This window comes from Mustela nigripes, chromosome 11, assembly GCF_022355385.1.
Source record: "Mustela nigripes isolate SB6536 chromosome 11, MUSNIG.SB6536, whole genome shotgun sequence".
Lineage (NCBI taxonomy): Eukaryota > Metazoa > Chordata > Mammalia > Carnivora > Mustelidae > Mustela > Mustela nigripes.
Window position 1 is genome coordinate 17,426,910 of NC_081567.1, and position 19,910 is coordinate 17,446,819.

Below are 19,910 nucleotides of genomic sequence, written 5' to 3' on the forward strand. Positions count from 1 at the left end.
GGCAGCTGCTGTGGGTTGACAGACGGGTGAGCAGCGGGTGCGTGGGGGAGGAAGGCAGCTGTGAGTATGACCAGCGCGTCTCTTGGCAGGACACCATCCACACGTGGGAGATTCCTGGCCCCGGAGCTCTACACAGGAGGTCCCCGAGCTGAACCGCCAGTGCTGGGTCCTGGGGCACTGGGTGTGACCGAGACCCAGCGTGGCCCCCAGACGTCAGACTGCCATCGGAAGCGGCCCCCCCGCCACAAGACCACCGGTCTGGTGCCCCTGGAGAGTTGGCCTGTGTGCTGTGAACTCGGCCAGCCTGTGTAGGAGACACAGGCCTGCCCTTCCCACCACCGCCTGGGGCTCAGGGCCCTGGACACGGAACCGGGGTGGCCTCAGGCATGCACGGGGCTGCACATGGCGACTTTGGGACAGCGACTCCTGACTTTTGCCACCGTCACACGCGGCGCCCTGTCCACTGCAGCCAGGATGCCACGGAAGACACAGTCGTTGGCCCCGGAAAGCGGGCCGGGAAGTTCAGGGGGTGCCAGGCGGTGCAGAGCCCTGCCCGAGGCAGGGAGTGGGCGGGGCTTCCGGGCACTGGCACCACAGTGTGGGCACAGAGCAGGCACACAGCAGGGGCACAATAAATGCTTGTTGAACCTGTTTTCTTGCTATGTGTGGAGGCCAGTTGCTCTCTGGGCTGTGGCTGCCCCCCACGGCCCCACCCAATCAGGTCCTCAAGGACCCTGAAGGTGAGACAGCCTGAGTGTGCTGGGGTCAGGGCCAGACACTGAGGTGCCCAGAGTGGAAGCTGGGTCTGGGGGACTGGGGTCAGCCTGGAGCCAGGCCGGCATGCTGCCTTGGATTCCAGAAGTGTGCAAGGTAGGAGGTAGGGATGGGTTGGGCAGGTGGGAACCTTGGGAGACAGGGCCTCAAGCCCAGGCCTTAAGCTGCCCTGACCCCATGGGGATCCTTGACCCCATGTCTAGAGGCACCTTTATGTGGAGTCCTGGGGCTTAGGTGCCTGGAGAAACATCCTTATTATAAAGATGAGGGAACTTAGGGTCACAGAGATGAAGTAACCTGCCCAAGATAACAGAGCTAGTGAATGGCAGAGATGGGGTCAGAACCAGGACTTTAAGAAGACTCCTCCCTTTCCAGATGGGTTTCTAGAGCTTTCCCCCAAGTAGAGAATGTTCTGCAGACTTCCATACGTCCATCCATCACCAACCCTTTATCTATCCTCCATCATCCGTCCGTCATCTGCCAATCCATCCGTCCATCTGTCCATCCATCTGCCATCCATCCATCCATCTGTCCATCCATCCATCCATCCATCCGTCCATCCATCCATCCATCCATCCATCTGTCCATCCATCCATCTGTTCGTCCATCCATCCATCTGTCCGTCCATCTGTCTGTCCATCCGTCCATCCATCCATCCAACCCTTCATCCATCCATGCATCCATCCATCCATCCTCCACTCACCAGGTATCAACCTTCCTCATATCAGATGTCCATCCATCTTCCTTCCACGTATGACCATCCTCATCATTTAACTCCATGTACCCATCTATCCTATGATACAGTTCACTGTGCCCCTACTATGTGCCAAGCACTGCCGTGAGCACTTGAGATAAGATATTGAGGCAACCCGATGGGTGTCTGTCCTCACAGAAGGGCGTGACAGAGAACTAGACAGATGGCAGTTGCACGGTGTGTGGCATGCTTGGTGCCCAACTCTGGGGGCCAGGCAGCCTGGACTTCGATTCCAGCCCCCCCCAACTTGAGACCTTAGGCAAGTGACCTAACCTCTCTGTGCCTCATCTCCATGGGCACATGGGGATAATCGTTATACCTACCTCGTACAGCTGTCCTGAGGGCTAACTGGGCTAATGTACGTGAGGCATTTAAACAGAGCCTGGCACATAGTGCTTTGTTGGTGTTTGCTCTCATCTGGATGGGGGAAAGTTCGGGGCTATGTATGGGTCTTAAAGGCAGCACCTGCTGGGGGAGGGAGGCGGCGGCAGTGGTCAGGAGGACTCCTTTGGGAAAAAGATGTTTCAGCCAATACATGAATACATGAAGGTTGTCTAGCTGTCAGGCAAGGGAGACTGTCAGAACATTACAGGAAACTTCCAGCAGCCCAGACTGTAGGTATGGAGAGAAGGAAGGGCCACAGGGGGTGCGGAATCCAGCCGCAGATGAGGTCGGGGAGCTGGGCCAGAGGGACACGAAGCTTCCCTAGGAAGCTTAGGCTTTATCCTGGGGTGCACCCCGCTGTGCATTCTAGAAGGATCTCTGCCGCCTCATCCCTACCGGGCTCCGAGGGAGAGGAGACGGGTGGTCTGGTGCACACAGTGCCCCAGGAATGCGACAACGAGGGCCGATTCAGCTCGTCTGAATGGAAAGTCAACAGACCGACGTGTAGAGAAAGTTGGCAAAGACTCTCCGATTCCGGGCTTAGGTCAAGGGCGGGTCCGGACGAGCTTGGGTCTCAGGGTCCAGGGGACACCCACATAGAGACGTGTGCTCATTACTCACGCATGCATTGACTGACCAAGTGATTCATTAGTCCATTTTCCATTCACTCAGTACATATTGTGCACCTACTGTGTGGGGCAGGAGACGGGTCTGGCAGGAGGATCAGGGCCCGCTGTCAAAGATCTCGAACATCAGAACCAGGAGTTTGGGCTTCGGCCCCTGGGGCTGGGTTCCCAGGTCACCAGGCGTCCTAAGGCTCAGTCCTCAGCCAAGGTCCTTCTGTAGTTGGCGGCTGGACCACCAAAGTCCAGGAGATGATTTTAATTGACATACGGGCAAAAATTTAATCTATTTTAATAGTTGTGTTTATGTCAATGTGTATTAGGAAAAACTGTATAACGGGCTCCTTAGTGTCGTGATTTCACAGACGCTGTTGCTTAGGACGAAACCAAAATAGGCATTTAAGTAAAAAGACAAAGAACTGGTTTGAAGAAAAATACTCAATAAATAATCGTGCAAGTGGTATGTGGTTACGGTATGTGGACGGCCCAGTGAAGGCCTTTCTAACCCCCTGATCCGTCCATCCATCGGTCCTCCTGTCCCTCTGGGCACCTGTCGGGCAGAGAGGGTGAGCCCCAGCTGTCTTCCCGTCCCGCAGAGCCAGCGGCGAGAAGGCTGCCGGCGAGGGGAAAGGAAGCTTTGTCTGGCCGGCCCGAGGCCTGGTCCCAGTGGCCCCTGCGGAGTGTCCCTGGGAGGGTGGTCTTCACGCAGGGAGGAGGGAAGACCACACGGGCTGAAGGCAGGAGGAGCGTCCCCGCATCCACGCTCCCCGGGCTCCTGCGTCCACGTCAACCCCGACACGCCTGCGTTGGCGGCTGGTGCTATGTGCGCGCCCGCTGGCCCCGAGCACGGGCTCCCAGCTGGTCCGGGACATGGACGGGCTTGCGCGGGCTTGGGGGCCTGCCGTGGGGGTGTGCCTTCTTGTTGGCTCACACAGCCCCCTCTTCCCAGGGGGAGCCGTGGGGACCCCAGCCCAGGGCTAATGGGCAGGCCAGGCCTCAGGAAGTCGTAGAGCTGACCTGCCTCTTTGGCTGGTGGCTGTGAGGAGCACTCGTCCCCGCCACCCTCACCAGAGCCAGCCTCTCCTGGCCACACACTTGTCTCCGTAGGGAACGGAAGCGTCAGCTTGATTCATGGGCTTCCCTTCGCACTGGGGGGGCTTGTCCCCTGGGAGGAGGTGAGGACCGAGGAAGGTGTTAGTTCAAATCCCGAGACTGCCACAGACCCGCGGTGGATCCCGTTCGTCCATGAACCTCTCACGGAGGGGAGGGCTCCCGCGGGCCATGCGCGACAGTGCAGGGGCCCCGCCATGGTGGGTCAGGAGGACACAGTCCTCACCTTCACGGAGTTTGTATTCCAGCGAAGAGACAGAGATGACTCAAATCATTCCAACAACAAAAAACTATCACTTCCAAGCGGGAGGAGTGCGATGTAGGCCAGCCCAGAGAAGGCCCGATTCATGCTGGGATGGAGCGGCTGGGCCTCTCAGGAAGGGCTGCTGAAGGAAGCAGCAAGGGAGTATGGGTAGAAGCCACAGCACGTTCAAAGGCCCTGGGGTTGAGAGGAATGTTGGGTGTGGGCTGTGACAGGACACAGCACTTGGAGCTCGAGGTGAGGCCATGACGTCTGCTGCTGAGCCATTGGGTTGGAGGGGTTGGAGCCTGTGGGGTCTGCGGGTGTGGCCAGGTGAAGGCCACAGGGAACCACGGGCAGGAGGATTTTCAGAGGAGGACATGGCTAGTTCCTCCTGGCTGTGTCGGGCCAAGGCCTGGGAGATGGGGTGCAAGACGGAGGCAGGGTGAACAGAGAGGGGGCTGCGGCAGGTGACCGTGGGGGGCTCAGGCCCGGGGGGTACCAGGGATGAGCTAACCCTGCCCCCCATGCCGCCTGGGGATGGGTGAAGGCGCGAGGCACACCAGGGCTTGGCTGGCTGTTCTCTGAGGCTCCTGTCTGGGCTTTGATGCTGCACAGACGGGGACATGGAGGGCCACTTGGGGCCATGGCAGGAATCGGGGGCATGTCCTCTGAGCGGATGAGTTAGAAAAGCGCCTGACCTCCAACCAGAGGCGCTGTGGCTCCGGGGCCCATGGCTTGAGGGGGGCGGGCTGCACTTTGGCGCCACTCACCCCTCACTCTGGGGCTGTGGCCGGGGAACAGATCGCACCGCCACACGGGCGGACGGCCCCGCTGCGGGACTGAGGACCAACAGCCCAGCCAGGGACCATCAGTCATGAGGAAAAACCCATCTCCTCCGTGTGGGGATTTACTGCCCGGACAGACAGGAAATCCCGGCGCGGGACCTCTGCCCTGTCCCTGGCACTGCCAGCCGACGACACCCCGGTAATAGCTTTTGGGGACACATTTCATCCTGGGCTGACACCAGCGAAGCCTCCACCTATGGGGAAGCCCTGGCAGGGGAGTGGGCTTCTGGCAGGAGGGGGCTGGGCCGAGGGGGCTGGGGGCTCCCTGGGATGCCAGGGGGAGTGGGAAGGGGCTTCTGTGTGGGAGCAGTTCCACCACAGGAGGCTGAGCTCGCAAGTCCCGGCACCAAGCCCGCCCCCCCCACCCATTCTCGGGCCCTCCTGACCCCCCCCCAAACCTGGAAATGGCCAGAGTGAGTGTGGGCGGCCTGGGCGTACAGGGTGGGCTGCGGAGAGAGGCGAGCGGTGGGGAGAATGAAAGAGCAGAGGCTGAGCCCTCCACCCGTGCTCCTAAGGCCGGTGCCCCTTGTGGCCCAAGGAGCCAGCGGACGCTGGGAGGTCGCCCTGAAGGTCAGGAGGGGCCAGGGGAAGGGGGTGCGGGTTTCTCTCGCGGGGAGCCCGGGTACGGGGCCGGGAGCCCCAGCTCAGCCCCAAGGACACGGTTTTGTTATGAAAGCCTCAGTGTGCACAGCTGGGGCCCTATGGCCGGGAGCACAGCCCCACCCCTGCCAGATGCACACACCTGGGCACACTCCAAGGCCGCCTGGGCTGTGCAGGTGACGGGGTGGGGGACACCGGCAGGGCCCGAGACAGAGGGGCCATGAGCGACCGGGACAGGTGCTGCCCGTTCTTGGAGAGAAACGGGGGGTTGTCCAGACCCCTACAGTCAGCCGGATCTAAGTGGGCTGAGTCACCAGACACTCCTCTGAAGGGGGTTTTAGGCAGGTTGGGAGCTGAGGATGTGGCGGCAAACAGGCAGAGGGCTGGGGCAGCCGCCACCTGTCAGAGTGCAGTGACAGCCTCGGCAGGCTCCGGGGGGACCATCGGGGGCCTTCTGCGGTCGTGGCGCCCGTGCAGAACTGTCTGGAGACCAACGAACGCACACACACACACACAGAAGCAGGTCCTTCCCACTGCTGGACAGAGGAAGCGGGTCTCCCCGGGGACAGAGGCCAGAGGCCGCTCTTCCCTAGGCCCCTCGTCAGCTGTGGCCTGGAGCAGAACCCCAAGCCGGGGGCCAGCCTGTGCCCACCCACCCCATCCCACCAGCGGGACAGGACAGTTACAGTTTCGGGTAATTCCTGCCCAGGGCCAACGCGTGGGGTGGGGACTGCCACCTCCCCCATGCCGAGGTCACCGCACCCGAGCCCTGCCTTTGTGCCCCGGGGGTCTGAGGGCCCAGGAACGATGCCCTCCCTCCTCTGACTTCCCAGGGAGGAACCAGCTCTGGGGCGTTCGGGGAGCCACAGGCTGGTGGGGGAGCAGGCAGGCAGGGAGATGCTGGGGTTATGCGGGCTTGGTCACTGGTTTGGCTCACTTGGGTTTGCCTGGTCTAGTTGAGCCAACATTTACAAGTGAGATTTCCCATTAAAAATAGATAAAACACCTGCATTTCTGGCTTTTCTTAAAATCCTTGAAGGTCTGGTAACTCTGGGACATTGTCGCTGAATCCCACTGTCCCCCAGAAGGGACATGCTCTGTGCTGCTGACCAGTTCCTCCTGGGCCGGCTTTGCTCCTGGACTGCAGACCAGGGCTCTGGCTGGGGGCTGGGAGGCGGATCATGGCCCCGAAGCCGGGCTGCCCCGCCGGGCCTCCCAGCCCACGCAAGGAATACCGAATGGCCTTGCCTGCTCTCCCACAGCTCCGGGGCTGGCCCAGAGATGCCACCACGGAGGGACGTTGGGGAGGCTCGCCAACACCGGGGGCCAGCGCGACTCTCCCCTTTGCCTGGGACAGAGGAGAGAGATGGGGTTTCTGAAGGGCCCGCTTGCTTACCCCGGTGAGCTGTACCCCAGAACTGGCGCCCCCGCCCCTGCCAAGTGAACCTTCTTCCCTCCCCGGGGCTGATGCACCCAGACGCCCATGCTCACCTCTGAAGGAAGCTGGGGACTGGCCCAGGAATTGCGCATCTGGGGGCTCGGCTGCTAGGATCCATGTAAGCCTAAGGGAAACCCCAGGGCCAAAGACCCGAGGGATTTCATCTTGTCTCAGCTCTCCTGTGGTCACCCCGGGATGTGTGCACTGATGGCTTCCGAAACTGCGTGACTTGGGCAAGTTACTCAACCTCTCTGGGCCTCAATTCTCTCATCATAATAGTGCCTAGAAGGGTTGTGACACGGGTTCAGTGAGATGGTGCTGGACACGAACTAATGGCTGCGTCGCCCCCAATCGTAACCCCTCTGCGGGTGGGGAAAAGGAAGCTCAGAGAGGGGGCTGGGCCCCATGACATCCCATGACATCGCACCAGCCTCCAGTGACCTCTGCCTCCATTCTGGGAGGCAGCACGGGCCTCCTCTGCCTGACCCCAAATCCAGCACATCAGCCCACAGTCTTAATAACATCTTTTATTGATTTTGCAGGAGAAAAAAAATAGAATTTATTTTACAGTTAATGCCTGTACAGCTTTCTTCCCCTCCTCAATGGCATGGCGCCACAGTCATTATCAAGAGCAGTGGGGGTTCTGGGAGCGAGTGGGGGTCTGACCTGTGCCCCAGCCTCGTGTGGGGACAGACAGCCGGGCTGCCTTTAAGTGGCGGCACCGGCTTCGGTCCCTAAGAGCTTGATCAGCCCCCTGTTCCCCCGGCCTCAGCTCTTCTGGGAGCCCAGAGGCCACGTCTGGGAGGTGAGCGTGGAAGCCGGGGGCCCTGGAAGCTACAGAGATGATGGATCTTCTGCGGGAGAAACGTTCCTTATCTTCCCATCGGCCCCACGCTCCAAATGAAAAGCACATTTGCATAGCTGCTCCGCCGAAGCTGCAAAGCTCATAAAAGTATTTGCCGGGCTCTCGGTTGCATAGGAACCTACTTGGAGTACAGCGCTGCGGTGGGGCCGGGCGGGCGCCAGGAAGACAGCGGATTAATATTTGCAACGAGAAATTACCCACCACTGGGAAACCAATTAGATCCCTGATCCGAGCTTGTTACATCGATGGAAATAGATACGTTCTGAGCTTCACTCGGCTGGGGGTGCGGGGCACATTTCCAACTCGAGGGGAAGCTGCTGCGGGGGAGGGGGCCTGGGCAACAGGCACCTCTGGGCGTGACTGCAAGGGCACCTGCTCCGACGACTGAGGAACGGAGGAACCCGCGCATTCCGCGCATCGAGCAGGAGGAGCCCGAGCTCAGAGCAGAGGGAGGGGGCGCCCGCCCCCAGACTAGTTCCCATGGAAGGGGAGGTGGACCCTGGGGCTCGAGGGGGAGGTGGGGGGCCTGGTCCTCGGCCTGCAGCCCTGCTGGCCGTCTGGGGTGTGAAGCTGCCCACCGCCCATCCTGCACACGGCTCCCTTTCTTCCCTCCGCGACACACACATCCCTGGGCGGTCCGTCCTCCTCGCCCGGGATGAGGCAAGAGGCTGCAGCAGTCCTGGCTAGACTTCCACGGCACCAGGGCACAACCCCACCCTCTAAGCCGGCTCCACCAGCCCCCAGATGAGGCAGGGATGTGGCGGGGAGGGGGGCTATCTGCACCTGCACTTGGGGTTGGTGGCTGAGGCCCCCTCCCCACCGTCCCGCTGGGCCCTGGGTGGCCACGCTCTGCAGGGAGGGGAGGCCCCCCCAGGCCACCTCACCGTCCCAGCCTGAGGTGGCCCAGTGCGTTTGTGGGCACAGGCGTTGGTGCCTGGGGCCCTGCTCTGCTGGAGCCTGCAGGAGGCACCAAGCTGGGGCTCCTGGGAGCGCACCCCGGAGGGGCAGAGGGAGGCCGTGTCACCCAAGTCGGCTCTCACTCCCCTCGTCCAGCCCCTGGAGTCCAGGCTGCCACGGCTGAGGACGGGGGGGCGGAAGACACAGGTGCTGGGTCGGGGCGGGTGACAGAGGCCGCCGCTGGCTGGGACCAGCGCTCCCTCCTCCGCGAGTCAGCACCGCCACCGTCGCGCTATCTCCTTTTCGCTTATGCACGTTTTGGGGCGTAAGGCTGTCAAGAGAGAGGACAGAGAGGCGCCATCACCCAGCCTCGGTCCCTGAGGGCAGCCCCACACCTGGGCTTGCAGGAGGCTGGGGATGTCCAAACTGCCTGCACTGCCGGCCCCGGGCATGCTGACCCGTGGCCGCCCTCCCCCCTCCTGTACCCCCGCAGCAGGCTCCGCCACGCTGTTCCCTCTGCCCGGCCAAGTCCCCGTACGTCTTAGGGTGCAGCTCGAACAGCACCTCCTCTGGGAAGCCCTCACCCCGGGCATCCTCCACTGCTTCCCCGCGGCACAGGACAACCCCTTCCATACGGGACGTCTGCCCTTTAGCAGCCTTTCCCGTCTGCACTCCGAAGCCTGGCTCCCAAGAAGCCACGCCGAGCTACAGGTGGCTTCAGGAAGGGCACCTGTTCTGCCCCCGCAGCCCCCCGGGGAGAGAAGAGGGGTCCGAGGGGCAGGCAGGGCTGGGTGTGGGTGTGGGACGCCGCCAGCTCCTTGTCTACACAGCCTGGAGTCCCGCAGGCGACACTGGGCGGGGCAGCGAAACTGACCTTGGTCAGCCAGGCTCTGCTTCCTTTTTGAGTTGGTGATGACCTGATTTTCATTCATCATCTGGACGTCCTGGTCCTCCACCTGATCGCTGCCGGGAGGGAGAAGGCGGAAGGCTCGACCCTTGCTGTCCGTCCTCATTAGGGACAGTGAGGCGAGGCCACGGCCCAGCTTACCTGATGGCGGTGTGTCGCTCCTGGCGGCAGATGTCCGTGTCCTCGGTGAAGAGGATGGTGTGGTAGGGCACCGTGGGCTCGCACGTGGGCAGGATGCCCCCTACCAAATGGCCCACCATGGCCAGGACCCCATTGTACACAAGCAAGTCGTCCACCAGGAGCTGGCGGACACAGAGTAGGGGCTGTGCTGTGGGGCCAAGAGGTCCCCCCCTTCTCTCCCGCGGCCTTGGGCAAAGCGAGTTACCACTTGGAGTCTCGCTAGCAAGCCTGGCCTGTGCTGGGATCTCAGGCCCTCGGAACCGGGGATCGGCCCCCGGGGGCCTCCCGCACCCCGCCCTAGAGTCGCCTCCCAGAGGGAAGGACCGCCCTAGACCAAGATGCTTGGAAAAGATAAGATGAAAGAAAGGCCACTTTCTGGTTTTCAGGGGGTGATTCACATCACCGGGGGCAGGTCTGGGGTTCACGGTGGGGTGGTGAATTTCCCTGCCTCGGAGCACCAGGCATTTGTGTCTAAGGTGGCAACAGAGAGAAGCAAACCCAACTGCGGCAAATGATAATTGCCAGCAGCCTAATTACCAACAAGCACAATTATCTCGAAAAACCCAGCTGATAAGTACTCACGCCGAACTCTTTCACCCCTCGATGGGGCGTTTTCGCGTAATTCCACAGTTTGATCATTGACACGGTGGTGGGCAGATCGAAAATCACATAAACCCGGTTCACCTGTCGGAGACGAGAACTCAGGAGAACAGGCATGTTTGGAAACAGAGGCGCCGGGAGGGGGCGCGGGGTGCAGGCAGGGGTGAGCCCGGTGGACGCTGGAGGCGGCACTCAGGCAGCTGGGCGGGGGGGACAGCGCGTGGGGTTCCCGCTGCCTTCCCTCTCCTGGAAGCCCATCTTGAGTCCGGTCACGTGTGGCTGCATTCGCAACAAACCGCCGACTGGCTCTGGGAGGCCTGTTTCCTTGGGCCTGGCGTGGCCCTGATTTAAATCCCCGCAGAGCATTGGTGCGCCCCTCCCTCTCCCCGGGGTCCAGCCAGAAACCCCGCGCGGGGCTTTCCTGGGCCGAGGGGGCAGCCCCCCCACCCCGCAGAGTCAAGGAGCGCTGTCCCCCGGGCGGTCAGCACCGCCTTGACCCCGATCTGTCCTTTCTCGGGTTGTAAATGAGCAGCACAGCAGATAGGCCCCGAAGGTGCTGCTGGGTAATTTCCAGCCTGTGTCTTTGAACCTCTGCAGGAGAAGTGGGGAGGGGGTTGTCCGGATCAGTGGCAGAATCAGCTAGTAAGGTGAGGCTGGCGGCTTGTCCGTTCCCCCCCCCCGCGCCCCCGCCACCCCAACAGACTCCCCCACATTAGGGGGCTCCTGGCAAAACGGAAGAAAGCAAGGAGCTTTCAGTGTCGGCCGCGGGCTGTGGGCTCAGTTCCGCCCCAGGCCCGGGAGGACGTCGGGGATCGCAGGGGTGCGGTGCTGCAGCTGGACCGGCCTTCTGGCTGCACCGTGGAAACAGTAAAGGGGCTCCAGCAGGTACAAATGTCTGAGTCCAGCGGAGAGAGTGACAGCTGCAGACACTGCCTCTCACCGAGTCACGTGACAGATGACGGTAACCACCTGCTGGCCGAACTCAAGATGGCCATAGACAGGTGGGGCCCGGTCTCAGGGGAGCTGCTGGACACTCGGGGCTCGGGGACGGAGACACTGGGCAACCTCCCACGCAGAGCTGCTGATGCTACTCCTTTCCGTGTTTGGAGAGCAAAGTGCCCTCCCTGTCTTCCTGGGCAGTCACACGGAGGGAAAGGGGACACTCTGCCAGTCACACTCATGCCCTAGGGCCTGCTGCACTCCTCTACCCAGCATCTGGCTGGGGCGGGGCTAGAACCCCATCTCCACCCTCTTGACCAACATCGCCAGGCCCAGGGGGACGGAGCACCCCCTCAGGCCCCCAAGGGACAAGTAGCAGCTGGAGGGTCTGAGATCTGGGAAACTGAGTCACCTGAAGAGCTGATAGGCCAGACAGGGCCAGGACGGCGTCCAGTGCCTGGTGACCTCAAGGAGGGGCAGGGCCAGGGGATGCGGCCAGGGGACAGGGCTGCCCGTGATGACCGACGGACGCCTGCCGCACGGGGTCTCCGGGGTCCCCTGCAGGCCCTTCTCTCTGGGGCCCAGAGACGGCCCGTCAAGACGTGTCAGCGAAGACCTGCGTCTTCCTGAGAGCCCGCAGGCATTCTGATGCGTTGGATAGCCTGCCCTGGAAGAAAGACATGTCCCCGAGACCAAGGACACAAAGGCCCCCCATGAACTCACCAGGCCGGGCAGGATGGGGGCCAGCCACATGTGCCGGCCATCGCTGGTGTCATTCACTTGGTCGATGAGCTTGTCGGGGGTCCGGACGTCCCCGCACACGCCCTCCAGGGAGTTCACGCTGTCGGGGAAGGCGGCAATATCTGCGGAGCCTCTAAGCTGTCATAACCCAAAGCAGTGTGTCGGGCGCCGCACGTCACTCTCCCGGCCACCAGCCTCCTCGCGCTGACGGCGTGGCTCAAAGGACGCGGGGGCTGGTGGGCAGAACGGCCGTCTGCTGCTCGGGGCCGCCGGGAGAGTGACAGCCACGTGAGCCATTCCGGGGAAAATGAGCGCCGAGGCTGGGGTGGGGGGGGCAGGTGGCCAGCACCAGGGGGGGGGGGGGGGGGCGGCCAGGCAGACAGTCGGCTGGAAAGAGAGCCGTCTCGAGGCAGGAACAAATTTGTGGCTGGCACTCTGGGGAGTGGAGGGCAAACCTCGAAGGTTTTTTCCTTTGGCGAAGGGGCCGAGGGATGGCTGGATACGGCTTTGGCATGGGGGGACTGGACACACTGCGGGGAGCCTGACCCCACGGGGACAGCCTGACCCCAGTGATGGCTACTCGAGGGCTGGACATCATCGCGGATCTGGACCAACCAGTTCCAGCGGTGGCTCTGCCTTCCAACCTGTGAGGTCTGGGGCAAGTCACAGAACAACTCGGGGCCTGCTTCCTCATCTGCGAAGTGGGTATAAGAACCTCCGCGTCCCAGAACGGATGCGAGCAGGCTCGGCGAAAATGAACAAGCCTTGAACCTCTGACGAGTCACTAATAACCATCAAAACCACCAGGAATCACTTATCCCAGGCCAGGAGGATGGTGTCACCAGGGGAAGGCAGAAAAGGATCCAGAGGGACCGCAGGGACCCCAGATGGGTACAAGACAAGCTCTGGGGTTAGGCCTGCTCTGGTGGGACCCTGTGGTGGGTTGGGGATCACAGGGCAAGGGCCCAGAGGGCTCAGGCAGGTGACATCAAAAGAAGAAGCCTGACGGTTCAGTGGTCAGACAATGGTCTGTAGAGCTAAACTCCCAGCTCTAGGCTCACATGCTACGTGACCCTGGGCAGGTTACTTAACATCTCTTCGTTCCTCACGTGTAAAAGGGGGACAAATGCACTCCCCTTCACAAGCAGAGGAGGCACCATGGGACACGCCCTCAGAGTGAGCCCTCAGTCAATATTAGCAATTTGTTTTGGGGGCCTGTTGGCAGGCAGTAAGGACATGTTGGGGCAGACGGGCGGGGGGACTCCGGTCTAGCCGTGATCACTGTGTGTGGCTGCCACTGATTTCTCAAGAGTAGCTGAAGACTGGAGGTTTTCCCGTGAAACTCCCTGATTTTTAAAAAAAATATCAGCAACTAAGCTAAAATATTGAAAAACTCAGCGAGCTAACAGTTTGCAAAATCTGGTGGGGGGCGTTCCATGAACAAATGGGTCCGTAGTCCGGAAATTCAGGACACTCTGGGTTGAATACAGCGCCACCGGAGGCTCCCTGCAGGCCTTGCCAGAGCCTTTAGAACTTGCCAAAGTACTTGTAGTTCTCGGGGACGGGGTGCATCTGGTTATCCTCTCCCAAATCCCTGGGCCGCAGGACTCCTGCCATGGACACCTCAGCAGGGGCTGGGAGCTGCCCATGGCTGTGCCCACCCCCCCAGGGGTCAGCATCTGACCCGGAGCAGAGCCCACTGGTGTTTTTATCCCAGGGTCTGGCTCCTACAGGGACACTTCCTGTCCTTCTCTGCACCCTCCCGCACACCCTTCTGCTGGGGTAGAGTCCCCGTCTGCCTCAAAAGGATACTGTTTTCCGACAGAGGGATCTTTTCCCCCCGCTCATCATACAGCTCCAGGCCCGTGAGACCAATATAATAGGGATCACCCCAGCTGGTCAGGAGTTGCAACTGGAAAATGACTAGGGGATGTTATTAAGGAAAAACAGGCTTAATTTTCCAAGAACAAAGCAAAACAGCGACAAAGATAATATAGGGCTGTACTTTCAGGGGCTTCTACAGATGAATAAAAGGAAAACATCATTTTTTTTTTTTACACTCTCATGGACACTGAAGCCCAACAGAATATACGTGGCATCCAACTGTCTTGAATTTTAACTATGTATGTGCGTGTTTTAAGAATTAAAAGCTGGGCACTATCACCGCCACGGGCCCCGTGTCCGGAGAACAGGCTGCCGGAGAGCCAGGATGCTCGTGTTCACTCACCTGCCTGGCCCCTTCCCGGCTCTGTGGACTTGGACAAGTTCCTTAACCTCTCTGGGCCTCTGTGTTCTCAGCTGTGACGCGGGGGTGCTCGCAGCGCCCCCGCACTGGGCTGGGGGAGGACGGAGTTACGAATGCACGGTGACAGTGCCAGGCCCAGGAAAGGATCCAGCAAACCGGGGCTATCCTAACTTCTACGTTCATCTCCTCCCTGGCTCCCCTCCAAGGACAGCCCCCAGTTCAGTCCCTGGGGAGAGCTCCAGCTTCTCTGGCCTCTCCCAGCTGGAGTCCTGGGTGCTGCCTCTGGAAACCTCAGTCCACACCTCAGCCAGCTGGCTGACCAGGGGGCGGGGTCTGGAACCAAGTCCCCGCCCCCCACCCCAGCAGCGCTCAGCGAGCCCGAGTCCATCCTCCCCCGGGTTTCCCGGCGCGGCGCCCCAGCACCGTGGCCACGGCCTGCCCGGAACCCCAACACCACCGCAAGGGCCGAGCCCTCTCCTGGGGTTCCGGGCGCGGACCCCGAGGGCCCGGGATGCGCGGGCAGGCAGGAGGAGGATACAGCCACAGGGCATCAGGGGTGCCTCGTAGTCCATGGTCGCCCGCTCCAGGCTTTGCGAGTCAAGCCTAAAAAGACACAAACAGCACCAGGAAGCGGAAGATCTCAGTGGCCTCGATGGCTGGTCAGTGATTCCCCCGGCGGCACACTACATGAGGACGCGGCGGGTGGGGGGCTCCCTGGCAGCGGGGACTGACCTTGTCTGTTCTGGAGTCCGCTCCTGACCACCCAGCCCTCTGGCCCTTTCATGAACAGGGCAAGTGCACGCGGTGCCCACGGCTGAGCGGGACCCGTGCAGGGGTGACGGACGGGAGGGAGTGCGGGGCTGGGGCAGACTACCCCAGGGGGTGGTCAGGGAGCCAGCACCTGAGCTAAGAAGGAGGCAGACACACAAAGCATCACAGCTGAACCTTCCGAGCAGAGGAGCAGCCAGAGCAAAGGCCCTGTGGTAGGAAAGCACCGAAGGGGCTGGATCGTGGGGCAGGATGGGAGGCCGGCAGGAAGAGGAGGCAGGAAGGTGGGGCGCACCCTGCAGTCTTTGCTTGGGGAGCCTGAGCAAGGGCCTTCAGTAGCAGGGACCTCAGTGCCCGCATCTGTAAAATGGGCAGAATAACCGCTTCCTCAGAGGGCAGGTGGGAAGATTCCCTGAAGGATGAGCGCAAAGCATCTGTGAACGGATCTAGCACTTGGGAGGAAGAGTTCTCAACCTCGGCACGCTCCTCCCTGGGTGCCTCTCTCCCGGGTCCATGGGCCAGTCAGTACCCTCCAGGCCTCGCTGGTTTTTCTTCAGTTTCAAGGGCACTGTTATAATTAAGTGGCTGTTCCCAGTGACGGGTCCAAGAAGCGGTCCCAGCCATGGTGGAGGGAAACTCATTTTGTTCTGTGAGCTTGGCCTCTGGCGTTTGGACGTGGGGGGCGAGGGAGGGGTTTAAATGAGTAAACGGAACGCGGCATTTACAAGGTGTTACAACCTTAATGCAGCTGAGACGAGGCCCAGAAATACCAGCGCGCCCAGGACGTGTTAGCCTCTCACTTCCTCTTTGAATCTTCCTAAACCAGGAGCTCGGCAACAAGAGAGAAGGCCCGTCCCCGAATTGGCCAGTGGGCATTTCTGGAACGGGACGCAGGCTGGAGCCTCTTTTCCCAGCAGGAGGTGCAACAAAGCATTAAAAGAGCTGAAGCCCTCCAGACCGTGGGGGACCCAAACATCCCCAGACAAGGTGGGCTCATCCCGCGGGCTTCCGCGGACGCCTGGCAGAGCATTAGAAAACCGCCAGGTTGAAAAGCGACGCGTTTGATCATCATTTCAAAACCTTTAGGTAGCGACTTCAGAGCTACGCGTGAAGCCAGCAGCCGGAGGACAGGGAGGGACACTCCTGATGCTGCGAGCCCTCACCTCCGGGCCGGCGGGGGCAGCTGGCGAACATGCAGGTAGTCCACAAAGAGAATTTCTTGAGCGAAATCAAAGTGACAGTTGCCCGGCCCCTTCCGGATGAGGAAGCCCTCTGGAGGGGAGACACACAGGCCATCCAGGGAGATGTGGACGATTTTGGCCTGGCAAACAAAAGGAGGAACACGCTTGAAGAAAGGCAGCCAGCCGGCATGCGGGCCAGTGGCGTGGGCCGACGGGGCTGGGGCGGATGTCCAAGTGTGACGGGGAGCCCTCACGGAGCCCCCAGGCCTGGGACATCCCGTGGTCTGGCCTTCCTCTCAGACCAGGACCGCCTGGCTGGGCCACGCTCCGTGCCAGGTTCTGAGCTGTGTGCTGGACGGACGGACAGCAGGAGAACAGGCAGGTGTGGCCCCTGCCATGGTGGCCCGGCTCAGCCGCCTGAGGTGGTACAACCTTTCGGGCCTCCCTCCGCGGAGACCCTGGCTGGGCCAACTAGATCTGCCTCGGGGCCTGGTGAGTCACAGGCGCTTACCAAGAGCCTGCCAAATGGGTTCGATCTGGGCCAAGGTCTTCCGCTGGCCTGGGGCGGATATCACCAACTAGAGGCCAGAATCTACCAGTAAATCTCAAAGCCCGAATGGCACGGTGTGGAGTGGCTTCCCTGGGGCGGGGTGGTGGTGGTGGTGGTGGTGGGTAAGCAGAGGAGGCAGGAGGCCAGCACTCTCCCTCTGACAACGCATTTTGGAATCGGGACTCCCCACATCTTCACGGTGCGCAACATGGGCCCGACTGCTGACCACACTGGTAGATTTTCACCTTTGGGAGACACCGAAGGGCTCCTCTGTGTAGAGGAGAGCCCTGCCCTGGGTCCCACTGATAACGAATATGCCCCCAAGCCCTTCATTCCTTCAGCGTTTTGGGGGCCCCCCTCATGGCTGCCGGTCACAGGGCACGTAAGCCTGAAAAGTGTAGGGTAAGTGGCTTCAGGCAAGGCTGGATTTGGGGACCAAAAGGCTGTTCCTACATCTCTCCACTAGGCTTTGCTCAGTGGGGTTCAGACCCTGGCCCAAGGGCTGGAACCGGACGAACAGAACTGTCACCCGCTGGTCGTATGATTGGACCAGGGACATGGAACCGGACCAGACCAATCAGCGGGACTCCTGTGGTTTCACGGGGTCGCCTCCAAAGAGGAGGTCCTTCCGCAGCTGGGTGTGGAGCTAGCTGGAAGCTGGGCGTCACAGCGGAGGCCCGGAAGGCCCCCTCCAGGACGACCCCCACCTCTAGGAAGGGCCCAACTTCCCCACGCCTGTTTATTCCCTCGGACAGGGTTTCTATTACTGCCTCCATCTTGCAGCCATGGAAACCAGGAGTCCAAAGACACTAAGCAATTTGCCCAAGGACCCGCCGCAGGGATCTGAAGCCCATCTCCAATGTGCAAGGCCCGGCTCTAACCACACGCCAGGGACCCGTCCCCAGGGCATCCACGGGGCCTTGGGGTACACAGGTGCCCGAGGCGTTTTCCTGGGGAGACGCAGTTTCCGTCCCCTGTACTCTGGGATCTTCCCCACCCCCCGCCAGACTCTGTCCATCTCCCTGCCTCCTCCTTCCCACTGTGGCCACTTGTCACCCGCTCGCCCACGCGGATGGCGGCCAGGCCTTGGAAGCAGGGCTTTGGGTCCAAGATTTCCAGGCAGCAAATCCAGGTCACGGAGCCTTATCTGGAAGGACCGATGTGCTCAAGGGAAGATATGGGCCCAGAGGCACGAGCTGAGCCCCGAGAATGTTCTCCTAATGCCAATCTATCTGCCTTTCTAAACGTGCTGATCTGACAGCACGCTCCGGGAGACGCCAGTGAGGCCCAGGAGGATCCGTACAGTCCGAGGGGCTGTCGGCCCAGAAGGTGAGCGCCTGGGGCCACCAACTCCATGCTGGCAACCCCCCATGGTTCTACGGGGCCCACAGAGAAATGACGTGGCACAGGCATGGTGGGGAGCCACACTGGGGCTCCCGGGATGGAGGCCTGGCTCTGTTAGCGTCCGTGTGGCAGAGAAGGTCGACCACCTTCCCAAGGCAGGTTATCATCCTCATCCTCCTCACTTTACACACGGGGAAACGGAGATGCAGGGGAAGCAGGCCACTCGCCAAAGGTCACACGGCTGGCTGGGGTTGGAGCGGGGATTCAGACCAGCGCCTTAGGACTTTAGGGCTCCAACGGCACGGCTCTATCTTAGGGGACATTGTTATCATCACTTCCGGGTTGTAGTGGGGAGGGGACGAGCATATCACAGTCCATAGTCACAAGGACAGAAGGGCCCATGCTAAGGGCACTTCTGGTGTTCTCTTCCCACAGTGTGGCAAGATGCCTGCTTTGTCACACCCAGAAGCGGGAGAACGTGGTATGGAACTGGAGTGTAGGCTCCCAGCCCAGCAGATGTGCACTGGGGCTCTCGCTGTGTGACCTTGGGATGGGTGAACGTACTGTTCTGAACCCCAGTTTTTAATACTCTACAAGAGAGTATACATCTGCTTCCCAGAAGCTGGAGTGAGGGTCCCCTGAAAAGAATGGGTACAGAGCCTGCAGCTCAGGGCCTGGCCCCCAAAGTGCTCAATGAACACCAGAGCCCCAACGCACCACTACAGTTCGGGGGCTGGGCCTGCTGAGGACCCCCCAATCCCCAGTGCTTCCGTGTCCCAAGTCTGCCCTGGGGGCTCTTGAGTCCACATTTGTTGTTTGCAGGAGGAACAAAGAGCAAGGCGCTCTCTCCCTGGCTGTAACCCCCTAGCTCCATTTGGAAAGTTCTGGAAGATTTATGCGCCTCTCCGGCAGCCACGCCAGCCATTCATCAAGGCGCCGTTTCCCTGACAGAGGACTGAGCGCGGCTGCTATTCCCCAGCTTACCCCGCGATAGGTGTCCTCGGGAGATTTATTGTAGTTCCAGAAGCGCAGGCCAGCGATGCTTTCGGCTCTGTCGAAGCGGATCGTGACCACGTGGTCCAGGCCAGGCGAGAACGGGATGAGCCACATATGCTCATCCTCCATGGTGATGTTGGCTCCGTCGATTAACCTGCAAATAGCGGGGAGGGAGCGGTGAGGTGGGGCTCAGCCACGACCTGTGGGAGAAACCAGAGCCAGGGGTCTACACCCGCTTACAGCCCCCTGCACCCTGCCTGGTATGAGCCTGGACACACTGGGCTTGTTAAGCGGAGGTGGGACTCATTACAGTCACTCTGAGGCACCATGTCTCATCTGTAAAATCAGACAAAATAAAGTCTTTTAATAGTCGGTGCTGTTTAAAGTGCAGCAAAGGGATCATCAGGTTTAAAATAAAGGGGACATGTGTCATCCTTCAGGACCTTCTAACCTGGTGATCTCGTTTCTGGAGTTATTTTTCCTCTAAGGAATATTTGTGGGAAAGGCTCTCTGCACAAAGATATTCGTTACAGTGCTGTTTATTTATATTAGCATAAAAGGAAAAAAAAAAAAAAAAAACAAAAACCCAACAACCAAAAAAACCCCCAAGTGGTTAAGTAAAACAAAGGGTTAAGTAAACCTGCACAGTTGTTCATATGATAACCGTGAGGACGACGCAGTGAAGTGGAAAGTGATTTCACTGCTGGAAGAGGGGGACGGGGGCCACACTGGACACACTGGGCTTGTTAAGCGGAGGTGGGACTCATTACAGTCACTCTGAGGCTCTGAGGAGGGACGATGAAGAAGTGAAAAACACATTCGTGTCACAGGGGATGCGAGCTGGATGCTTTTCTCTACTTTCCAAACTTTCCGGAAAAGGCTCTATTGGCTCCATGGTACATTTTGGAAGAATTCGATTCCTTCC

The 19,910-nt window shown here is 60.4% G+C and overlaps 2 protein-coding genes across 5 annotated transcripts in view; one reads left to right on the top strand and one right to left on the bottom strand.

The window, feature by feature from the left end:
- Nucleotides 1-651, top strand: part of GSG1L (GSG1 like) — a 126,983-nt gene extending 126,332 nt beyond the window's left edge. For both annotated transcript variants that reach the window (XM_059415066.1, XM_059415067.1), the window contains one exon: nt 90-651. In XM_059415066.1, the coding sequence (XP_059271049.1) occupies nt 90-187 (98 nt within the window). In that variant the 3' untranslated portion in view covers nt 188-651. The remainder of the gene's footprint in view (nt 1-89) is intronic.
- A 6,630-nt stretch (nt 652-7,281) lies between these two features.
- Nucleotides 7,282-19,910, bottom strand: part of KATNIP (katanin interacting protein) — a 172,472-nt gene continuing 159,843 nt past the window's right edge. For 2 of the 3 annotated variants that reach the window (XM_059415072.1, XM_059415073.1), the window contains 9 exons: nt 18,974-19,139; nt 16,078-16,235; nt 14,685-14,749; nt 13,714-13,824; nt 11,884-12,023; nt 10,204-10,305; nt 9,583-9,743; nt 9,409-9,497; nt 7,282-8,865 (listed from right to left, as the gene is read on the bottom strand). In XM_059415072.1, the coding sequence (XP_059271055.1) occupies nt 8,807-8,865; nt 9,409-9,497; nt 9,583-9,743; nt 10,204-10,305; nt 11,884-12,023; nt 13,714-13,824; nt 14,685-14,749; nt 16,078-16,235; nt 18,974-19,139 (1,051 nt within the window). In that variant the 3' untranslated portion in view covers nt 7,282-8,806. Of the gene's footprint in view, nt 8,866-9,408; nt 9,498-9,582; nt 9,744-10,203; nt 10,306-11,883; nt 12,024-13,713; nt 13,825-14,684; nt 14,750-16,077; nt 16,236-18,973; nt 19,140-19,910 lie in introns of those variants that run through there. The other variant, XR_009407000.1, reaches the window with a different exon arrangement.